This window comes from Rhea americana, unplaced genomic scaffold, assembly GCF_003343005.1.
Source record: "Rhea americana isolate MKP2758 unplaced genomic scaffold, rheAme1 scaffold_1, whole genome shotgun sequence".
NCBI lineage: Eukaryota > Metazoa > Chordata > Aves > Rheiformes > Rheidae > Rhea > Rhea americana.
In genome coordinates this window covers 9680961-9700035 of record NW_028185038.1, presented here as the reverse complement: position 1 = coordinate 9700035, position 19075 = coordinate 9680961, and the positions used below count along the sequence as shown (strand labels likewise).

General features: G+C 36.4%; 1 protein-coding gene across 1 annotated transcript in view; it reads left to right on the top strand.

The window, feature by feature from the left end:
- The window catches only part of CACNA2D1 (calcium voltage-gated channel auxiliary subunit alpha2delta 1), a 337698-nt gene that overhangs the window by 297852 nt on the left and 20771 nt on the right, over nucleotides 1-19075 (top strand). The window contains exons 20-30 of the mRNA XM_085298915.1: nucleotides 2301-2362; nucleotides 4365-4441; nucleotides 6358-6418; nucleotides 9056-9153; nucleotides 11512-11596; nucleotides 11839-11901; nucleotides 13352-13455; nucleotides 16063-16149; nucleotides 16515-16582; nucleotides 17390-17428; nucleotides 18713-18784. Coding sequence (XP_085155041.1) covers nucleotides 2301-2362; nucleotides 4365-4441; nucleotides 6358-6418; nucleotides 9056-9153; nucleotides 11512-11596; nucleotides 11839-11901; nucleotides 13352-13455; nucleotides 16063-16149; nucleotides 16515-16582; nucleotides 17390-17428; nucleotides 18713-18784 — 816 coding nt within the window. The remainder of the gene's footprint in view (nucleotides 1-2300; nucleotides 2363-4364; nucleotides 4442-6357; nucleotides 6419-9055; nucleotides 9154-11511; nucleotides 11597-11838; nucleotides 11902-13351; nucleotides 13456-16062; nucleotides 16150-16514; nucleotides 16583-17389; nucleotides 17429-18712; nucleotides 18785-19075) is intronic.

Sequence of the window (19075 nt, the reverse complement as noted above, 5' to 3'; positions counted from 1 at the left end):
GGACACTGAGAAGTAGGCATGATGTTTGCATCTGCAGGGATTATGGCCTCTTCCTCCTGCATCAGACTGTTAGTTTAAAGAAAAGCCTTCTTTATACTGTGTACCTTTTAATAGCCCTACTCAGAAGTAGCAGAACTTCATCGGCTATCTAACCTCAACTTCAATTCAAGCAGAGAAATGTAACTGCAGATGATTTTAGCTAAATCTGATGATGATGATGATCATGTAACCATATAGGCAGCAGACATCCTTTCCTACCTCTGCCTCTGTGAGGGAAATGGGCTTAACTCCCATGAAAGAGAGCAAGTCTCGAACCTTTCTTGCATGCTTACGTTGCCCAGGTGCAAAGCACATCCATAACTTATAATCCTTATGTCTGCAGASCCTCATGACCTCATTAAACTATATTTAAATAGATAATCTGAAATCTCTTGTTCCCAGATGTTTAAAGTGACCAATCACTTGCTGGATCAAAGATGAAAGGGAACTTGCCCCTCACATTATGGCCCCAGATTTCTTCCTCTGCTGTGAGCTTTGCGAGAGAAGAAGGGAGCAGCCGGAGACTGCTGCCAGTCGTGCCAGCTTCAAGCCCCAGCACCTCCTGGATGGAGGCTGCGGGAGCCATGGTAGCGCTGCTCAGACCATGGGCCATGCATGGGCCATGTATACTGAAGACTTGATGACTTCAAATATTTGCTTATAAAAAGGGCTGATGTGGTCAGTTGCTCTGAGCTGACAGTTGCCATCTTGGGGCTTGAAATTCATGTGCTGTTTGTTTTGCATTCTAGATTACATTTGCATTGCTTTCCTTTTGTACTGTGACTGCCCCAAACAGTGTCCTGGGCGATGACCATGCACTGACAGGACTGGCAGTAGATGTAGGTGGACTGTGCTAGAGACTCAGGGGCTTTCTAGCTCTTGGAGGAGATGCCGTAGCAGTGAAAGCAGTGGTGACGGGTYCCCCAAACTGCAGTAGCACGTGTAGTGCTCCTTGGCAGTGACCGTCCGAGGGTGAGCAGGTGTGACACGGCGCAGCAGCAACACAAGCAAACGTAGTGGCAGCAGATGCAGGAGGACRTGTGATCTGCTGAGCTGTCTTTGAGAAAAAGTAATCATAAAGTTACAGCTGTGTTATTAAATATAAATAGACTTAGATGGGAATCTGTTCAGCCGTCTTTTTACCTGAAATACTAAATATATCAGAATATTAGCCATTGATACAAGCATTTTTTTTTCCAAAGTGACTGTCGCGTTATTTATCTTGCTCTGCTGAAGAACAGCAGCCAGGTAGTGAGARCGTATCAAATCATAAATGTCCTAAAAAGACATCTTTTCTTCATAACCGTGGTAATTTCTACATTTTTATTTTAGCACAGGGAAAGAAGGAATGTAGACATACACCTGTGGTACCTTTCACTGTTATATGTAATGTTGCAGTGCAACAGCTGCACAGACTTTATTTCAGGAATACTTAYAAATCTTTGACTGTAAAATAATAATATGCTGCAGCTGGCATAAACYAGTACTTTTCAACTTAGAAACCGAGTAAAACTATTTCAGCCAGGTGCATTAATAATAATTAAATCAATTRGGAGCTGTGGGACTGTGTATGTCCTGTCATTTTTTTATATCAAAGAAAATGAATGGTAAAGTTTATCTTAGTGTATTAAGRTATTTAAAAATAAACACTTATTTCCATGATATATTTTACCCAAATGGAAGAACCTCCTRATGAGATTAGTAACATGTGGTTTAGTATGAAAATAAATGCTTATACAATCTGACAATGTCTGCAGACATGAGTCCAGTGTACATTTAGTCACTGGTACTGCAATATAGTAAGGATAGACAAAGAGTTTTGTTGTGAAAAAGCTGCCTAGAAAAGCTTACTTTTATAGTTTCTGTTGTTGTTTAAGTGCAAAACAATCCAAAAAGGAGATCATATCATTTGTCTGATTTAAAGCAAAGAGGAAAATGTTTTGTATAAGCTGGSCTAATGAATGTGAAAGGGAAAATGGTAAGTCATATTTATGTCTGATTTTATTTAAATTTGTATTTGAGATATTTTTAATATTCAATAAAAAATGCAGATCATATACATTATATAATTTTGGCGATTGTTTAAAAAATGTAGTTGCAGCTCAGCTTGTGCTTTCAATGAAATAGTAGAATAAATCGAAATTAAAAAATAAACCTCAAAAAGTTTATACTGGATTTTACACTCTATTTCTTAATGAAAGGAAGTGATTCTTGAAGCTTGAGAGTTAATAATTTCTTTKTTCACCAATTTTGCTTTGCAGAGATATATTGATAAAGGAAACAGAACATACACATGGACTGCTGTGAATGGCACTGATTACAGGTAACTGATTTCTCTTCTCTGGCTTCTTTTGTTTAATTTAAGACTCTTTTTGTTTATTTTGGTTAATATTTTTAGTGTTACATTTGCTATGCTAGCTAAGCCAAGAAGGCAATGAGCAAATCGGATCGCCTTGCATTGAGGCTTGCAGGTTTTCCTGGGTTTGTTGAAACCTTTGCTGCTCAGGGTTGTTGCTCTGTCTCAGGACCAACCCTTGAGCCTTTCACCCAGCTGCTCCGAACTACCACTCCTGTATTTCAACAGGGAGAGAGGAGGAACATGTTGGGAATCTTAGTTTGTCCCCTACTTTCTATATCACAGTATGTATTATTTTTTTGATATCGACCAGAAAAAGTAAAGGTTTACCAAGTCCCGGAAAAGTTAAGCTCCACTAGCTTAAAACTAAGCATCCCTRGATGGTAGTAAAATTGAGTCTACTTTCTGTGTCTTCAGTGTCCAATGTAGGTTGCAGGACCTTGCAATTCTGTGCATAGTGTCATTAAAAAGGTCACTGTAGGTGTAATGCAGAACTGAAAACACAGATTTTTATTGCTATACATATACAGTGTTTTGGAGAAGTAATATTTTTGTTGTAGTAGTCACAATAGTCGTCAGTCACACTGGCTTCTCTTTGCCGCTGTGCATTGTACAGACATACAGCCAGTGAGAGTGCAAACATTAATTTGTATGCAAAACCAAATGAAATTAGTTTTAGCAAGTGAATGTAAAGGTACGACTTTAAATTTTATTTAGAGTCCTGTTTTTATTCTGAATTGCTTCTGTCTTTACATTCAGTAAGAAAATAAGTTTATTTTTTTTAATCATAGAATGCCGTCGTTGGTAAATCAGTAAAGAAACACATTCAATTTATGACTTCTTAGTTCTTACTAAGCTTCCTGGCGTGAGCTACAGCAGTAAAACCATTAAGTCACATTGCAGCAAGCCCATTAAATATAAAATTATAGATTTTAATCAGTAATTTCTGTTAGCAATGACTGTTAATGACAGGTAAATTGTTACTGATTTCCCCAGAGGAGAATTGGTAGAAAGCTATCACTAAATATTCAATAATCTCACTTACGTTCTGTTTAAATGGCAATTGTATTGTTAAAGGTCATCTCCTTTCTGGCCCGGTTGTGCAACTTGTTTTAATGTTAACTCCTGTAGCTATCTGTTAGAACCCACTGCAGTTCTATATTCATGAAAACTGAGTGCAAATATTAAGGCTGCGATGTGGGAGATGATGATACATCTCTGATGATGATTTGTACCTGCTGCCCTTCACATACCTTTTTAGAGCTAACCTTTCATACATGTGTATTGAATTTAGTGAAAAGAAGCCCTGTAATTACTAAATGCATATATATGTAAACTAAAAGGAGTTACATTGTAAACACATTGCAAATCTTAAAATGTTGTTATACGGTGATTTTCAAAGGTTGTTAGTGGTGACTGCATCATTCAGGAAAACATTTTGCTTCTTGAAGGTAATGTGAATTCAAGTACTGTAAGATATATTTTATAATATATACCAGTAGCTGTCTTATTGTAACAGGACAATCAGTCATCATATGCTGCTCACACATCAGTACAGTTCTGTATACTGTTTTTTAGTTAATGACCATTTTGACATGCATTACATTGTGACACCAAGTGTGATGAAGATAAAGAATTCACGCAGTCTGCTGTTTGGAATAATAAGTCCATAAAGGAAATTCCTGGCTTTCCAATAAAGAAGTGCATTTATGCCTAAGTGCATAAATAGGAATGAAAATAAACACTGGGGACTTCAAGACTGGTATGAATCTACTTTATTAAAAAATAGGGAGCTAGTGTGTCACTATATGACTATCTCATCTCACAAATGATCCAACTTCCAAAGTTGTTAACTCCTTTCAAAGCACATAAAAGCTGAAATTAGAAAACTACTTCAAAAAGCAGAAGGCTTCTCCATTAAATTGATTTTCTTCATTTTTTGTTTATGCGTGTCTCGTTTCTATTTCAGTTTGGCACTGGTGTTACCATCATACAGCTTTTATTATATTAAAGCCAAAATAGAAGAACCAATAACTCAAGCCAGATGTAAGTACTACGAAGGTTGTCTGGTTTTGTTGAGTACTGCCAAGGCTCAGATTTACTTAAAAATGCAATGTTTAAAATTCATAAAATTTGTAGAATTCACTAATGTTATCATGATGTACCCAAAATCTGCAGCAATGATTCTATTCCATTGTAACATCCAAGGTACAAGAAATATTCTACATAGCTAGAATATGTGCAGGTACCCCGGTTTCACTGGCAACCCCTTCCCCCTTGCTACGTACCTGTAGAATCATTGCTTTGTGTATCCTCTGTTGCTGTCATTTTAAGGGTCTGGTTCCTAATGTTGTTATTCTACTAGCTAAATAGGAATAAAGATTTGGACAATAGTAGCAAAGCGTCTTCTGTTATTTTTGCAGCAGTTACAGTGCCACATCTAGCAAATTACCTGAGGACCTTTAAAAATCTTTAAATGAGAAAGTACTGTTTGGTTTGGCTTGCACCTGCTTTTTTATTTGCATTTTACAAATAGTCTTAGTGGATGTTTGCAATGTATTTTTGGATTAGACTAATTTCAAGCCATTTACAGATTCTGGAGAGATATGAGAAATGATACTTGTGAGTATGTGAAAGCTTTTWGTTTATTAAATACAGTTTAACTGTAATCTGGATAGACAAAATAGAACCCATCACATCCTTTTAACTTTATCCAAGGATTACAATAAACTTGACCAAATATGTAGATAAGTACAAAGTTAGAAAAGCATTATCAAGCTCATTGACAGGCTCTTAGTTTAGAGAAAACTTGATTAGCCGTAAGTCACTGTCCTCTTCCTTCACCTCCTGGATGTGAAACAGAATATGGCAAAATTTTCCTAAAAAGTGAATTTGTGTTGTTTATTTTGTAACCTTGTCAAATAGTGAGTACCCTAAAATTAAATTTTTAGCGAGTAGATATGGTTCTCTTTATGGATTAGWTCATCTAGTTTTGCACTTATGTCAATATAACCTGCAAAACAGACCCTTGAAATAGCCACAGAAGGTACTTTAGAGATAAGTGGCAAGGACATATTCTTCAGTCTTCAAAGTTGTTTGTCTTTTTTCCAGACTACAGCTGTACATAAATTGAACCTTTGATCTATCTATGCACAATATTTTTATTCAAGGGGCTGTTTGAATAAAATATTGGTTTGTGACCCCTTTTGCTTTACCCTGTTTTTTTCTGTTTCCCTGCTTTCTCTTTCTGATGGATAGTGGCAATCAAAAAGGGCAAGTATATTCTTGTTGCTCAATTTCCTTCTGTTTACTACAGTTGATATTTTTTCACTTATATTTCTATTCCTACTGGACATTCTCCTCTGTGTTCGTCGTCTCAGGATTTCTCCCATTATCATTGGGTACCATAGCAATAGAAAGGAGGGGGGAGGAAGATACAAAGCGCTTTTCTGTTTTCATGCACATTTCAGTATGTGGCTAATCTCTAATCCTTGTTGTCTGGTCCTATCATCTGGTGTTCGGTGACACCATCTTTGTAAAGCCGTTTCTTCAGTAGCATTTAAAGTGATTTTTATAAAGTTGAGTTTGTAAAACCAGTTGCTGAAAATGCTGTAAACAACAATTTACCATTGTGTTCTAACTGCTCAGTGTCCCAAATATTTCTTTGTATCAGACTGCAATTCTAATGAAAATGTGCCACACATTTTCATGTTTTCATACTAATTAAATGTCATGTCTAACTAAATTGTTACAAAACGTTATTATTGCCAGATGTATTGTATATAATAATCAAGTAATTTCTTCCCACACTCTGAAATACTGACAACTATAGAGTATAGTAGTAGTAAAGTAGTTTAAAATAAACATTTCTTTCTATGGATGCATGCAAAAGTCAAATAATTCAAGGAAAAAAACGATGACAACGAGCCCAGTTTTCTGACGTTTTCTCTTCGTCTTTTTAGACTCGGAAACGCTGAAGCTTGATCATTTTGATGAAGCCGGCTATACGTTTATAGCACCAAGGTTGGTCGATTTGCCAGTAGTAAGCATTATTTCGTCAGTAAATAGGAAATCTGGTCAGGTTAAAGATATTTAGAAAACATAGAATCATAGAATCAGTAAAGTTGGAAAGGACCTCTGGAGATCATGGACTTGACCAATAAAATTTAATTTTGATAAAAGGAATATCAAAGTAAAAAAGCAATGATTAAACTCATGTTTTCTAAGACCAATCCTTTTTTCTTGCTAGAGTGCAAATAGCATCTTCAGACTCTGATTTATTTTTATATCAGTCAGAGAGATTTGTAAAACCTGACTTGTCGTGGTCTTCTGATATTTTTAATAGATATCTTATACATCTCTGTTCTTATATATCTCTGTTCATTTTTTGTGGCTGTGATTTTTAAGATTTTATTGCTTAGCTTCTCATACCATAATACCTACCTCTTCAGATTCACTGAGTCATTGAAAATTGTTTATGTGTAATATTTATATAAGTTTTCTTGTTGATTTGTGCAGTCCTGATTGCCCTTGTAAATGCATGTTTCTTAAGGGAAAGATACTAGGATGAATAGTTCTGAAAAATTAAGTTCCTTTGAAAGATAGGATAAATAGTGGAAGTGCTGTACCTTCAGGATTAATCTAGAATTATTCCTGTTTCTTATATTACAAATTTCTGTATCCTACTAAATTTATACTCTCTTTAGATTGATTTGTAGTTAAGACATATTACTCTAGCTTCAAATGTATTCTTAGCCTAACCATTTAATTTAATTTCTCTGAAGCTCTGAAGTTACTGATAGCCAGTTTTCTCAGTTAGTGGCCACCAAGTTACTAATTGTTAAAGTGACTAAAGCCTGTTTGACATGGAGCTCTGTAGAAACGTGGATGTTGGTATAGTACGGCAAATTCTGCCTATACTCTTTCAGGACCCTAACAGAGTAAGTAAAGAGTAGTAAGATAGCTTGTTCATAAGAAATACTTGGAAAGACTTCTTTTGTTCATRAAGTTAATGTAGTTTATAGAGTTTGTTTAAAAAGAGAGCTATCCTCTTTATTGCTGGACAAATACTCAGCATCARTGTTGTGTCCTTCCAATTTATTATACTCTACATGTTTTAATTAGAATTGAGCATGTTTAATCCCACCCAACATCCAACATTTGCCTTCAAAATGCCCAGTGACTATTATAAAGCATGCTTGTATACAATGAATTGCCCAATGGTATATTACTTCATTATATTACACTATGTAAATGACAGTAGTTTACTATTTATCTGTTTTGCATATTAAAAAAGAGTGTATATGGTATGTACCATATTAAAACTGTCCTTAAGAATTCTCAGAGGRTAAGATCTCATCCCATAAATCCAATTCTAGCTCAGCAGTGAGTGACTATCTCTCTGACAGCATTCTACATATTTTACTACTAATCTACCATAAAGCTGGTAAGGTTGGAAGGGCCCTCTGGAGATCATCTAGTCCAACCCTCAAACAAGGGGCCCATACAGGAATTGAACCCATGACCTTGGCATTATTATCACCATGCTCTAACCAACTGAGCTAGAGCAGCCCATTTCCTAAGCAGTCTAACATAGYAGGAGTTTAAATTCACTAGGCATTTCCTCGTTGAGTTTACAGACTCTGTTGGGCCCTAACTTTATAGTCTACACAGTCCAGACAACTTTTCAGAGGAATAAGAGCTTTATCTCATATACGGAGTTCTCTTGTAATTAGGTTTAGGCAGACATTTGAATTCTATTTCCTACAGATGCCTGAAATATTATTAGATGTAGTCTGAAGTAGGGCCAAAGTTACATCAAYTATGGATATTGCAGTAGGGCAAACCACCCTTCACAAAACATGCTAATTGGAGTACCTGACCTGTGTTTAAATTTTAGATAATTACTATAACTAATGCTGCTAAAGCAATTGCCTGAATTCTATTAACAGGCAGAGAGAGGTTCTATCCTAAATGGAGGCATTTTAAGTCATCTAGGTAGTCATTAACATTGAGAGCAAAGTGGATGGGCTTGGTCTTCCTCTCTGAGATAGATCTCCAAGGACTGGAGCATTGGACTGGGCTCCGTAGTTCACTGAACGCATCTGTCCACATTCAGAGAGCAGCATCTGAACCTCATTCTGTCCAGTCGTGACCCGTCAATCCTAAGTTAGTTTGGTCCTCTCTTGTGCTGACCTTATAGAGATGCCCATGGTGACTTTTGTCAGGGGTCTGGGTACAACCTTGAACCACTGTTTGCTTGTTACTGAGTGAGTTTTCCAACCAGTGAAACAACATATAAACTACGGATGTCACCRCTGCTTCATCAGGCAGATTATTCTCAAATAAAATGACAGACATGGGATAAAAGTACCTGTGRTATCCTGTGCCGTCAGTGATAGACATGGTAGAACTTCTGTTAGGACTTCTGTAGGCTGAATAACTTTTGGAAATCACCAATGATGTYGCCAATCAGTGGAGATGGCTAAGATGGTACCCCTTTCAGGGTCTGTGATAGTTGGGTTGAATATCCCTCTGCAGAACTGTGGAAGAACTTTTCTCTGATTCTTTGGTTAGGCTCCCACAGTCCTGCTTGAACTTTGGAATATCTGAGCTTCAATAGCATATCAAAGCTGACAAGAYTATTTTGTTATTTTTCAGAGAATACTGTAATGATGTGAAAAAATCAGAAAACAACACTGAATTTCTATTAAATTTTAATGAATTTATTGATAGAAATACTCCAAGCAGCCCTTCATGTAAGTATTCTTCTTGATTCACTGAAATTATATTCACTGAAATTATACCTTTAGGAAAATACTTACTTGTAAGTGAGATAATCAAAGTCCAAGTCTATGTTTTGGAGTTTTATCTTTACTGATTTTTTTAAWTAAAATTACATGTAACAATGTAACATATTGCTACTCAAGGTTGAGATTCTAAAATTCTAAAAAAAAAAAAATCTCAAATTAGTTTGTAGCATTCTGGGTTAATTTAGAAATAATTGCAGGTTATTTTACTTACAATGCTAGTTGGTTTTCCTACACTCCAAAATTTTTTGAAATTGTAGTTTTTCTTCTTGAGCAAAGCAGCCAAAGTAAGTCTCAAGAAGACTTTAAGATCTCTTAAGAAAACCTTCTGTGTGATTTCCTGTCAGTTTTTGTAACTAAAATAACTAAATAAAATAACCCCAAAACCCAATAATCAAATAAAAGATAAAAAAAAAATCTATTAGTGGTTCGCAAATTGTTTAAAGTGATATCGCTTGGACTTGAGTAGTTTGAGATCGTAGCTGGATGTAGCTGCTGCAGTGGAGAGCTCTGGGGTGGTGCTCAGGTATTGAAATTGGGGCCTAAACTCTCCTTACAGTGAATGAGGAAAGCTAGGCATTTGAACAAGCCATCCGTTAATGTGCTGTTCTCCTGAAGCACTCAGTGTCTGGATTTATWTATTTATATATGTCTCTCTGACTAGCGTTATTAATCACTTTTAAACAATTAGATTTTTTTTTCTTTACTTTCCCAAGGCTTTTTGACATGTTGCTCTTAGGAACCACTGATAACTTGAGGGGGAGACCAGGCCTTCTTGTGTAGTACTTTTCATCTAGAAAAAAATATCATAAGRATGTCTTTGCTAGACCATATAACCRAAGGGRTATATACTTAGATATGCAATCTTACAGTGAAAGTGTCTTATAAGGCTATTCTTRATTGGTTTTGATAAATTGATAAATCATTGATAAATCACTGTCTGATTGAAATTTTATTGAGTTCCTTGGCTCAATCTTGGAAGTGAAAGCATTCATTTCAAATGACTGATTAATACATGAAAATTCTAGCTTGATATTAAGCTCCAGTTTTATAAACTAGTTTGGAAGACATATTTAATGATAATGTAGTGTACAGCATGGCTTAGTAAGTAATTATGCCCAAAATACCAATTTTTTGTTAGGTTTCATTTTGTAATTTACAATAAAATTCCCATTTTTCCTTTCTTTTTCTCTGATAATTCTAAATTACTTAAAAATGCTCTCCTGAAAAGGTGAACAAACAATATTGATGGAAGGAAGCAGTGGCTATGGAAATTATCCTTGGCTAAAAAGGCTTTTCACAGGGAATAATTAACATAGTCCCTAAATTGAAATGATATATATATATAATATATAAATGTAATGACTGTTATTTTTTTGACTCATCTCATCTAACCTTARCCACCTATTAGCCAAGAAGTCTAAGTTAGTCATGTCAGCTACCTCTGGAGCTACTAAGAGCAATGCACCCTACATGTCTTAGACATCTGCGTTATGTAAGGAAGTATCATTTTCAGGAGRTACATGCAATACAAGGAGATCCTGAACCAAAGGCACAGCTAACAAAATATTGTGTGTCCGGATTAGCAGAGATAAACATCACTCTGAGAGACATGTATTGATATTTATATTTGGATAGAGTTTCCATTTAATTTCTAGGAAAATGTAGCTGCAGCAAGACCCTCCAAATCTGATCTGTGAGATAATTAGCAGAGTTTTGTCATTTGCTTCAGCTGAAGAAATATTTGTAAATCAGTACCCTGAACTTAGGTTTCATATTGTACCATGGCAGTGTGCAGGTGAATGGGCAGGTGGGTCTGGAGCCTTAGATACAATTTAACATGCTGACCCRGCTGAATAATGTGTAGATCTTAATTAGAATTAAATTAGCATACAAAACAGTGCCTTATCTGGGAGTTCAGAGCTCATAGCTCTATGTATGGCATGCTTAAGCATTCAGGTTTCAGCTGATTTTATCAAAAAGCATTTTTACTAAGGCTTGCAAAACGTTTTAACACCATGATAAAATGGATATTAACGTATATTTCTTCAGTTGACCATTCCAAGAACTTTCTCATGCAAAGTGGTACTGAGAAGGATGATTGAGAAACACTGACCTCAAACTTCTTGTTCAAAGTTAATTAAAAAGAACATACCTATCTAAGTTACTTACTCAAAATTTGTTTATTTCTATGTGCCCATTTTTGAATAGAAGATAATATATTTTTRGACTTGGAATTTCATTTTAACAATTTAATAAAACTCAGTGGTGTATGGTCTCAGATGAGTGTCTTAACTCTTTTGCTAGGTAATACTGATATGGTCATTAGAGTTTTGCTGGATGCAGGATTTACAAATGAACTTGCCCARAATTACTGGAGTAAGCTGTCTTTGTAAGTATTAATTTCATTGGCTGTGATTTTTTTTTTAAGAATTTCATAGTTTGAAAAACAAATTTCTAGTGATGTGCTAATAAAGCAATAAATGTGTGTATACATAGATATATGATGYATATTAAATGTTTACACAGGGTAGGTATTTAATTCATAATTATGTACTTAAATGGCAACTCTTTATATGGGAACTTGTAAGAATTTCTGTTAGTTTTCATTTTAAATCTTATTTTTGCTTATAGTGAYGGAGTTGTTGCACAATTTGTTGTTACGGATGGTGGAATTACTAGAGTGTTCCCCAAAAGGTAAGAATTTATTATAAATAATATAATATGAAGATGAATTTTGAAACTTCTAAGGGTGCAATGTTAAATGGTTGTGGCCTGTATAGCTAGAATAACTGGGAATCACAAGGCAYTTTCACAGAAACTCTTTTCCTTTCTGTCATATTCTCCCATGTGTTACAGAGGAGTACTACTACATCAGAAACRCTACATATGTCATAGGAGTGACGTGGTTTTATTTTGGTTATGAAATTCTCCCCACCAGTTTACCAGCCTGCCATATAGACCCTTACAGATTAGATGCTTATGGATTGCAGTTCAGTAGCATGCTATGTGAATGCAAATATATATTTGTGCAGAGAAGTCTCTGGCATCACTTCTGAAAATCCTTCCCCCGATGGTGCGTAGTGTAGCATCAACTGTGAATTCTAGCTAGCTACGAATTTTTAAGACTGTTGGAGTTGCTATGTTTAAATATATGTAATATATAATATATATATATATATTATATATATATATTATATATAAAATATATATAGAGAGAGGTTGTAGTAAGAACGTGGCAAAGGAAATGTTAGTGACGTGGTTTAATGTATGGGATACCTGTAGTTAGAAAATGCTGCTGCTGGTGGTGTGGTTGGTGTATATGTACCAGTTTATCCATATCCAAAGCAGACCATTGTAATCCAAGTTTCTCGTCAGCGTAGAGTGAGTAGCAGTAAAAGAGAGCCCTTCTGGGAGGAGTGGGGCCGTGCTACCTCCTCGTGGCTCCCAAGCGTGCCTTTGCCTAGCAGGCTGCAGAACYACATACCCTAGGGCAGCAGATGATTTTATTTAGATTAAGAGACTTCAAGCGAAAAAATGTGTCATTAAAAAAAATGTATCATTACCAGAGAATGGAAAAGAGATTGTGAAAGAGTTCATATTATCAGCTGAACACTAGCTTCAGTGACTGGAAATAGTGAKAGCACCAGCACTGACATACTGATGTATGGTAAATTTATCTATTTTCTTAGGTTATTTTGTATGTCTCACAAAAATGAAGGATTCACAATGTACTTTTTTCCCCAAATCAGTTTATTTTTTTGTTGTTTTTAATGGTATAAAATCTTTTTGGATGAAAATTTATTTAAAAATAGTATGTGGTATAAAGGATTATTTATGTTTTATTCTAAGTAACAGTAATTTTCCAGTTATATTTGTCTAAAYGTATCTGAAAATGGTGAGACATGGTCCATGTTGTTCCAAGTATATAATTTTATTTTTTTTCCACAGTTTTACTACTTATACCTGGCTATTAAATCAATGAAAGCTGAGATTTTTACAAAGTGTAGGCATCTAAACATCATCTGAGGACTATTATAAATGAATCTCATATTTTTTCCAGTTGCRAAACATAAATACCTTGTGCAGCACCATTTAAATGAGAAGCTAACTATGTTTTTTTTAATTACATTTTTTTCATACGTAGGGCAGGAGAAGATTGGTTGGAAAATGCTGAAACTTATGAAGTCAGCTTCTATAAACGGAGCTTAGATAATGACAACTATATTTTCACGGCTCCGTACTACAACAGTAAGTCATCATTGTTTTGAAATTTTCACAGCTGGTTGGTCCAATATAAGTAAATTTGTGGCAGTTTTCCTTGCCAGTTAAGCTCACTGAGCAAGGYTGCAGGGTTATAAAGTGTGACACTTCGTAAGAAAAACAAACCTGGGGCATCAACTCTTGTTAAAGAAGAAAGTACTTAGAAGGGCACTAAACAAGGGAAGTAATATTTTGTCATCCACTCTGATGTCCCTATATGCTCAGAATTAGCAAAGCCCAGAAGATTTGCAGAGTTTTCATTTATTGTGCTKGCCTGCAAAATCCTTGAGTTCAAAGCAGGCAAAATATATGACACCTTTTGAAAGCTTGGCTTGAGAGTTGAGTTTATTTGTACTTACGTTAACCAAAGCCAATAAAAAATGGTTTGCATGAGCTCCCGCAAGGTGAAATTCCAGCAAGCAGCAGGGAATGAGAATAGGCAACCTGTTTTCCAAACACATTTATTTTTATTTATGTTAAAGGGAGAAAGCTGATAGAGTTCAGGTACTTTTGTGTTTGATTTAAGGTAGAGATACTGAAACTTAATGTATAGATAAGGAAACGTAAGGAAACTAATGGTATTATGTAAGAAATAGTATCCCTCTGTGAAGCACCTTGGCCTTTATCTGTTACGTCATAAYGGAAAATAACTCCTCTTTTTGGGCAGTTTACATTTTGTTAACCCGTAAATATGAAGGAAGAGACTAAGGCAGGAGGTGGAGATCCAAATCATCAACATCTTTGAAAAAGAAATACATGAAACTGAAATAAAATCTGGCCAAAATAAATTTCAGGTTGCAGGTGGTAGAATCAGGCTATGGATTGTGTATTGTGAGTAGAACAAGCAGGGGGATTGCCTCTGGAGGTGTGAGACTGAGTTCTTCCCTTTGATCATAGCTAAAGTCTGTTAGGATCAGGCTTAAACGAGGAGCTGAGGCTGTACTAGGCAAGGAGTGATCTTGAGTAGCCAAGATCCAAGGATAGAGAGCAATCCTGCAGGTATGGAATTAAAGGGTGGGTATCTGGGGGAGAGAAGGAGGCTGATCTTCTGGAGAGCAGCTCTGCAGAGAAGGACCTGGGAGTGCTGGTGGATGACAGGCTGACCATGAGCCAGCAAKGTGCCCTTGTGGCCARGAAGGCCAATGGTCTCCTGGGGTGCATTAGGAAGAGTGTTGCCAGCAGGTCGAGGGAGGTGATCCTGCCCCTCTRCTCAGCCCTGGGGAGGCCTCATCTCGAGTCCTGTGTCCAGTTCTGGGCTCCCCACTACAAGAGAGACCTGGAGCTACTGGAGAGAGTCCAGCGCAGGGCTACGAAGATGATCAGAGGGCTGGAGCACCTGCCCTRTGAGGAACGGCTGCGAGAGCTGGGCCTGTTCAGCCTGGGGAAGAGAAGACTGAGGGGGGATCTGATCAATGTGTCAAGAAGGGAGGGTGTCAAGGGGATGGGGACAAACTCTTTTCAGTTGTCCCATGTGACAGGACAAGAGGCAATGGGCAGAAATTGAAGCACAGGAAGTTCCACCTGAAYGTGAGGGGGAATTTCTTCCCTGTGAGAGTGATGGAGCACTGGCACAGGTTGCCCAGAGAGGTTGTGGAGTCTCCTTCTCTGGAGATCTTCAAGGCCTGCCTGGATGCAACCCTGTCTAACATGCTGTAGGTGTTGATCTCCAGAGGTCCCTTCCAACCTTACTGATTCTATGATTCTATGAACAGTGGTTTCCATAGATGTTTCAGCAGAATTATTTTGAAAGGAAAGAAAATCACACAGAGGGAGAACAGCTCCGTGTAACCTTTGCTTCTGAATTCTATTTCCAGTCAGTGTTATTTGCCAAAAATGGTTTCTCTGCCCTACTATGAGACTTAAAACCTATATATGCATGATCATAAATGGATTAGCCAGAAGAGGCTCATTACTGATCTGAGCAGAATTAACCTTACTAAGCTCCTCTAAAAGCAGATGCTAACACAAATGACTTAGTCCTCTCTTAAAACACATGGGATCTGTTCTTGCTGTTATTTCATATTTATTTATTACTTTTTTTTATCAATTAAATATTAACAATGTAATTAAATAAATTCCCTGAAGCCCTTGTTGTTCCTCAAAGAGTTTCAGGGAATGTGCTTTTAACTTGCTTTTTCCTACTAAGTAGTGCTGAAAACAGGCTGAAGTCTGTCAAAGTAGTAATTGTCAGCTGGTGAGTGGTGTCAGTGTGCTCTGTATTGAAAATTACCCAGACCCCAGCATGATAAAATCTTTGGCACCGATCCTGTTTTTAATAGGGCTGCTCACATGTGAAGTTTTTCATGGCGATGCTTGCGAAAAAAAGGCTACACTCGGTATATTAAGCAGTGTAACCATGTCCAAAAACTGAATGAAGAAAAGTAAACAAAATTATTCCTCTTAGTCATCCAGATGTTAGTTATCTGAGCTATTACAGGTGATAAATGTGAAGTACAGTTGGGCCAGTGTTTTCAAATAAAGATTTTGGGGAGTGATAGCCAGTATTTGAATAATCATTAATTTCAATTTCTGAGAAAAAGGCTTTTATATCATGCTAACCTCTTTTTCTTTTTCTCCTTCTTTCTCTACTCTCAGAAAGCGGTGCCAATAGCTATGAAACAGGGATTATGGTAAGCAAGGCTGTGGAAATAACAATTAATGGGAAACTTCTAAAACCTGCAGGTAAGATAGAATGGTGCTGAAATGCTAAAAACAGGTGTTGTTTTGTTCTTGCTCCACAGTGGGGTCAGTTAGAAATTTAACTGAGATTTCAAAAGAGCTTCAGTTTATGTAACACTCTATTCTCTGAGACTATTCTGTTTTTATTAGTGAAAATCCAGCCAAATATCTAGCAGTGTTGCAGTAAGAATACTTAATTAGTCTCATGAAGGGTCTTGGTAGCCAGGTAACAGAGCAAAACTAATTTTATTATTTTTCCAGTTTAAGAAGTTATGTTTATTATATAATTTTCTCCTTTTTTAGGATTCTACAGTTTCTTTTTTTTTTTTCATTTTACTAAAAAAAGACTTTTATGTATCTCTTGTTAGTTGTTGGAATAAAAATTGATGCAACCAGCTGGATGGAAAATTTCACAAAAACCACAATCAAAAGCCTGGTAAGGAATTGACCAAGTCTTTTTTTGAAATTTATTTTCATCTCTCAAACTCAGATGCAAATAGGTCTAGCAGCTCTTTGTGCCAGAGTTGCACTGATGTGTAGTTGCCAAGTAGTTGTGGGATTTAAATTATCCAAATGCACAAAAAAAAATCTATGTTGAAACAGGCTGTATTTTTTATGTCTTGCCTTCATAATTATAGCACATGGAGAAAGACAAAGAAAAATGACATATTCTAGCCAGCAGGCTCACTGTTCAGATCATGCTGTAACAGTGAATAAAATCTGCAGAAGAAATGTTTCAAAAACCGAAGAAAATAAATCTATTTTTCTTTAATATGGGTGATATACAAGCAGTGACTAGTAAGGATTTATACTGCAAGCAATATCACAGCATTTTAAGTAGATGCTTAACCCTTTCATTCCTTAAATATAAAGTTTAGGTGGAAATGGGAAGGAGAAAAAGAAGGAAGGAAAAACTAAGGAATTATTTAGTACCTTTGGAAAGGAGAAGCACCAAATGGTGATTATGGGACGGTTGGATGGGGCACTGTTGCTCAGTTTCTTACATGCTAATGGAGTCGATACCCTTGTCTGGCCGATTCAGGGATCAGAGCTGGGTATGAGCTGGTGAGCCAAGTGCATCAACTGCAGTGTCAGAGCACCTAAGGGAAAAAAAACCCTCTCTGAGGGTTTTCTCGGAATTAATTTGGGATGAGCTACTGCAGAAATATCTGGTAGTTGTCACTGAGAAATGCAGTTTTGTTTGAAACATTTTTGTGAAAATTACTGTGCTTCTATTTTTTAGTGCAATAGTGAAATCTGTGGCTGTGAAAGAAACAGTATGGTAAGWGTATGTTTAGCTTATAAATATCTGGTGGATAATGAAAATTCACTCCTGTTCTATCTAGTCCTATCTAAGGCCACTATTCTATCATGATATTTTCTGAGGTTTAAAATCAGAAATGATTTTATAAAAAAAATTGTTAGTCATTTATGTCTTGAGGAAAATGAAGATTAGGAGGGGAGGGARTAAAAGAGGGAGCAAAAGTCAGATGGAGTGGTTGTTGCAAAAGTCATTGCAATGATGTTACGAGAACCACAGAGAAGAAAAAGAACAATATAAAGAGTAGGAGAAATAGAGAATGATGTAGATAAAAAAAAAAAGTGAGAAAGGATAATGATAATTTTCAAAGCAAGAGGTGAATCATGAGGAAAGAACATGATTAAAAGAAAATAAGTTCTGAGAGGAAAAAAAAAATCCTGAGAGTATCTTAGAGAAAGATAAATGCAAACTAAAAAGCACCAGAGTACCTGTTGTACCCTTCAACAGTCATTAGTCATCTTTCTGTCTTCTGTTTCCTGCTGGTTCAGGAACCAGTCCCAGCTGATGCTGCTGGGATCCCATAGCTCTGCTAGCACTCAGGAGAGTAGGGCTTGGAGAGCTGTCACAGTATCAGTTTCTGCCATGTGCTTAAAAGCTTTCTCTGCTCAGGTCTCTTTTTTTTTTAGTTTGAATRTTAAATGCAGGAGTTACAGCAAAATAGTATGTACATGGCCTCACTAGTATCTCCGTGGTCTCTGCCTACCAGTATCTCCTGCAAAGTGCAAAGCGTAAGYGACCAGTGGGCTTCCTGTTCCTGCACCTGACACCCAGCAGAAACCCACTGCAGACCYGGGCAAAGTTGGCATACACAGAAATGTGAAAATAATAATGAATAGCAAGTAGAGAGTCTTCCTTTAGGCCTTCTGCCCTGAAAAGCTGCAAATGGAAAAGGTCTTTAAGCATGGCTGAAAGCACACCAGAAGTTTCAGTCCATTATTATGAGTTAAGACTCAATGTTGTATGGTTTAGTAAGGATATTGCACTCTTAGAGCTAACAAAGACTTTACAAAATAGCTTTTGTGAAATTAAGCCATAATTAAGCCTTTGATCTGTACAAACTTCTATAATACTGATAATTATTATTATAATTTAATACTGGCCCATAGCAATGGATTTGTCATTTAGCCTGAGCCACATAGATTTGAAGATACTTCTGAAGTGTTGAATAAACAAGAGTTTCTCATCAATGTGTTGCCTTTATGAATCCTTGCTGCAAAACATGGTTTTTTTACTTTCTTACGATAGCATGTGGACTGTGTTATCCTTGATGATGGTGGATTTCTTTTGATGTCAAATCGAGATGAATATACGCAACAGGTATGTATATTTTTTAAGTGCAGTAAGAMATGAAACACAACAGGGATTTGTTTTACAACAAAAAGTAGCATATCACTCTGAGCTTGTCCTAAGAATAGATATTTCATTTATATATATTGTACTCATCAAAATTTGGAAGAATGGGTCAGAGATTGGAAAAAACATGTCTGAAACATAAAAAAAAAAAAATCCCATTGATATGGGTGATAATATGCCAGTGCTCAAGTCTGGTCTTCAGCTCTGTTGCAGGACAGATTTAAGTGTAGGCTTGGGCCAGCTGTCATGTAATTT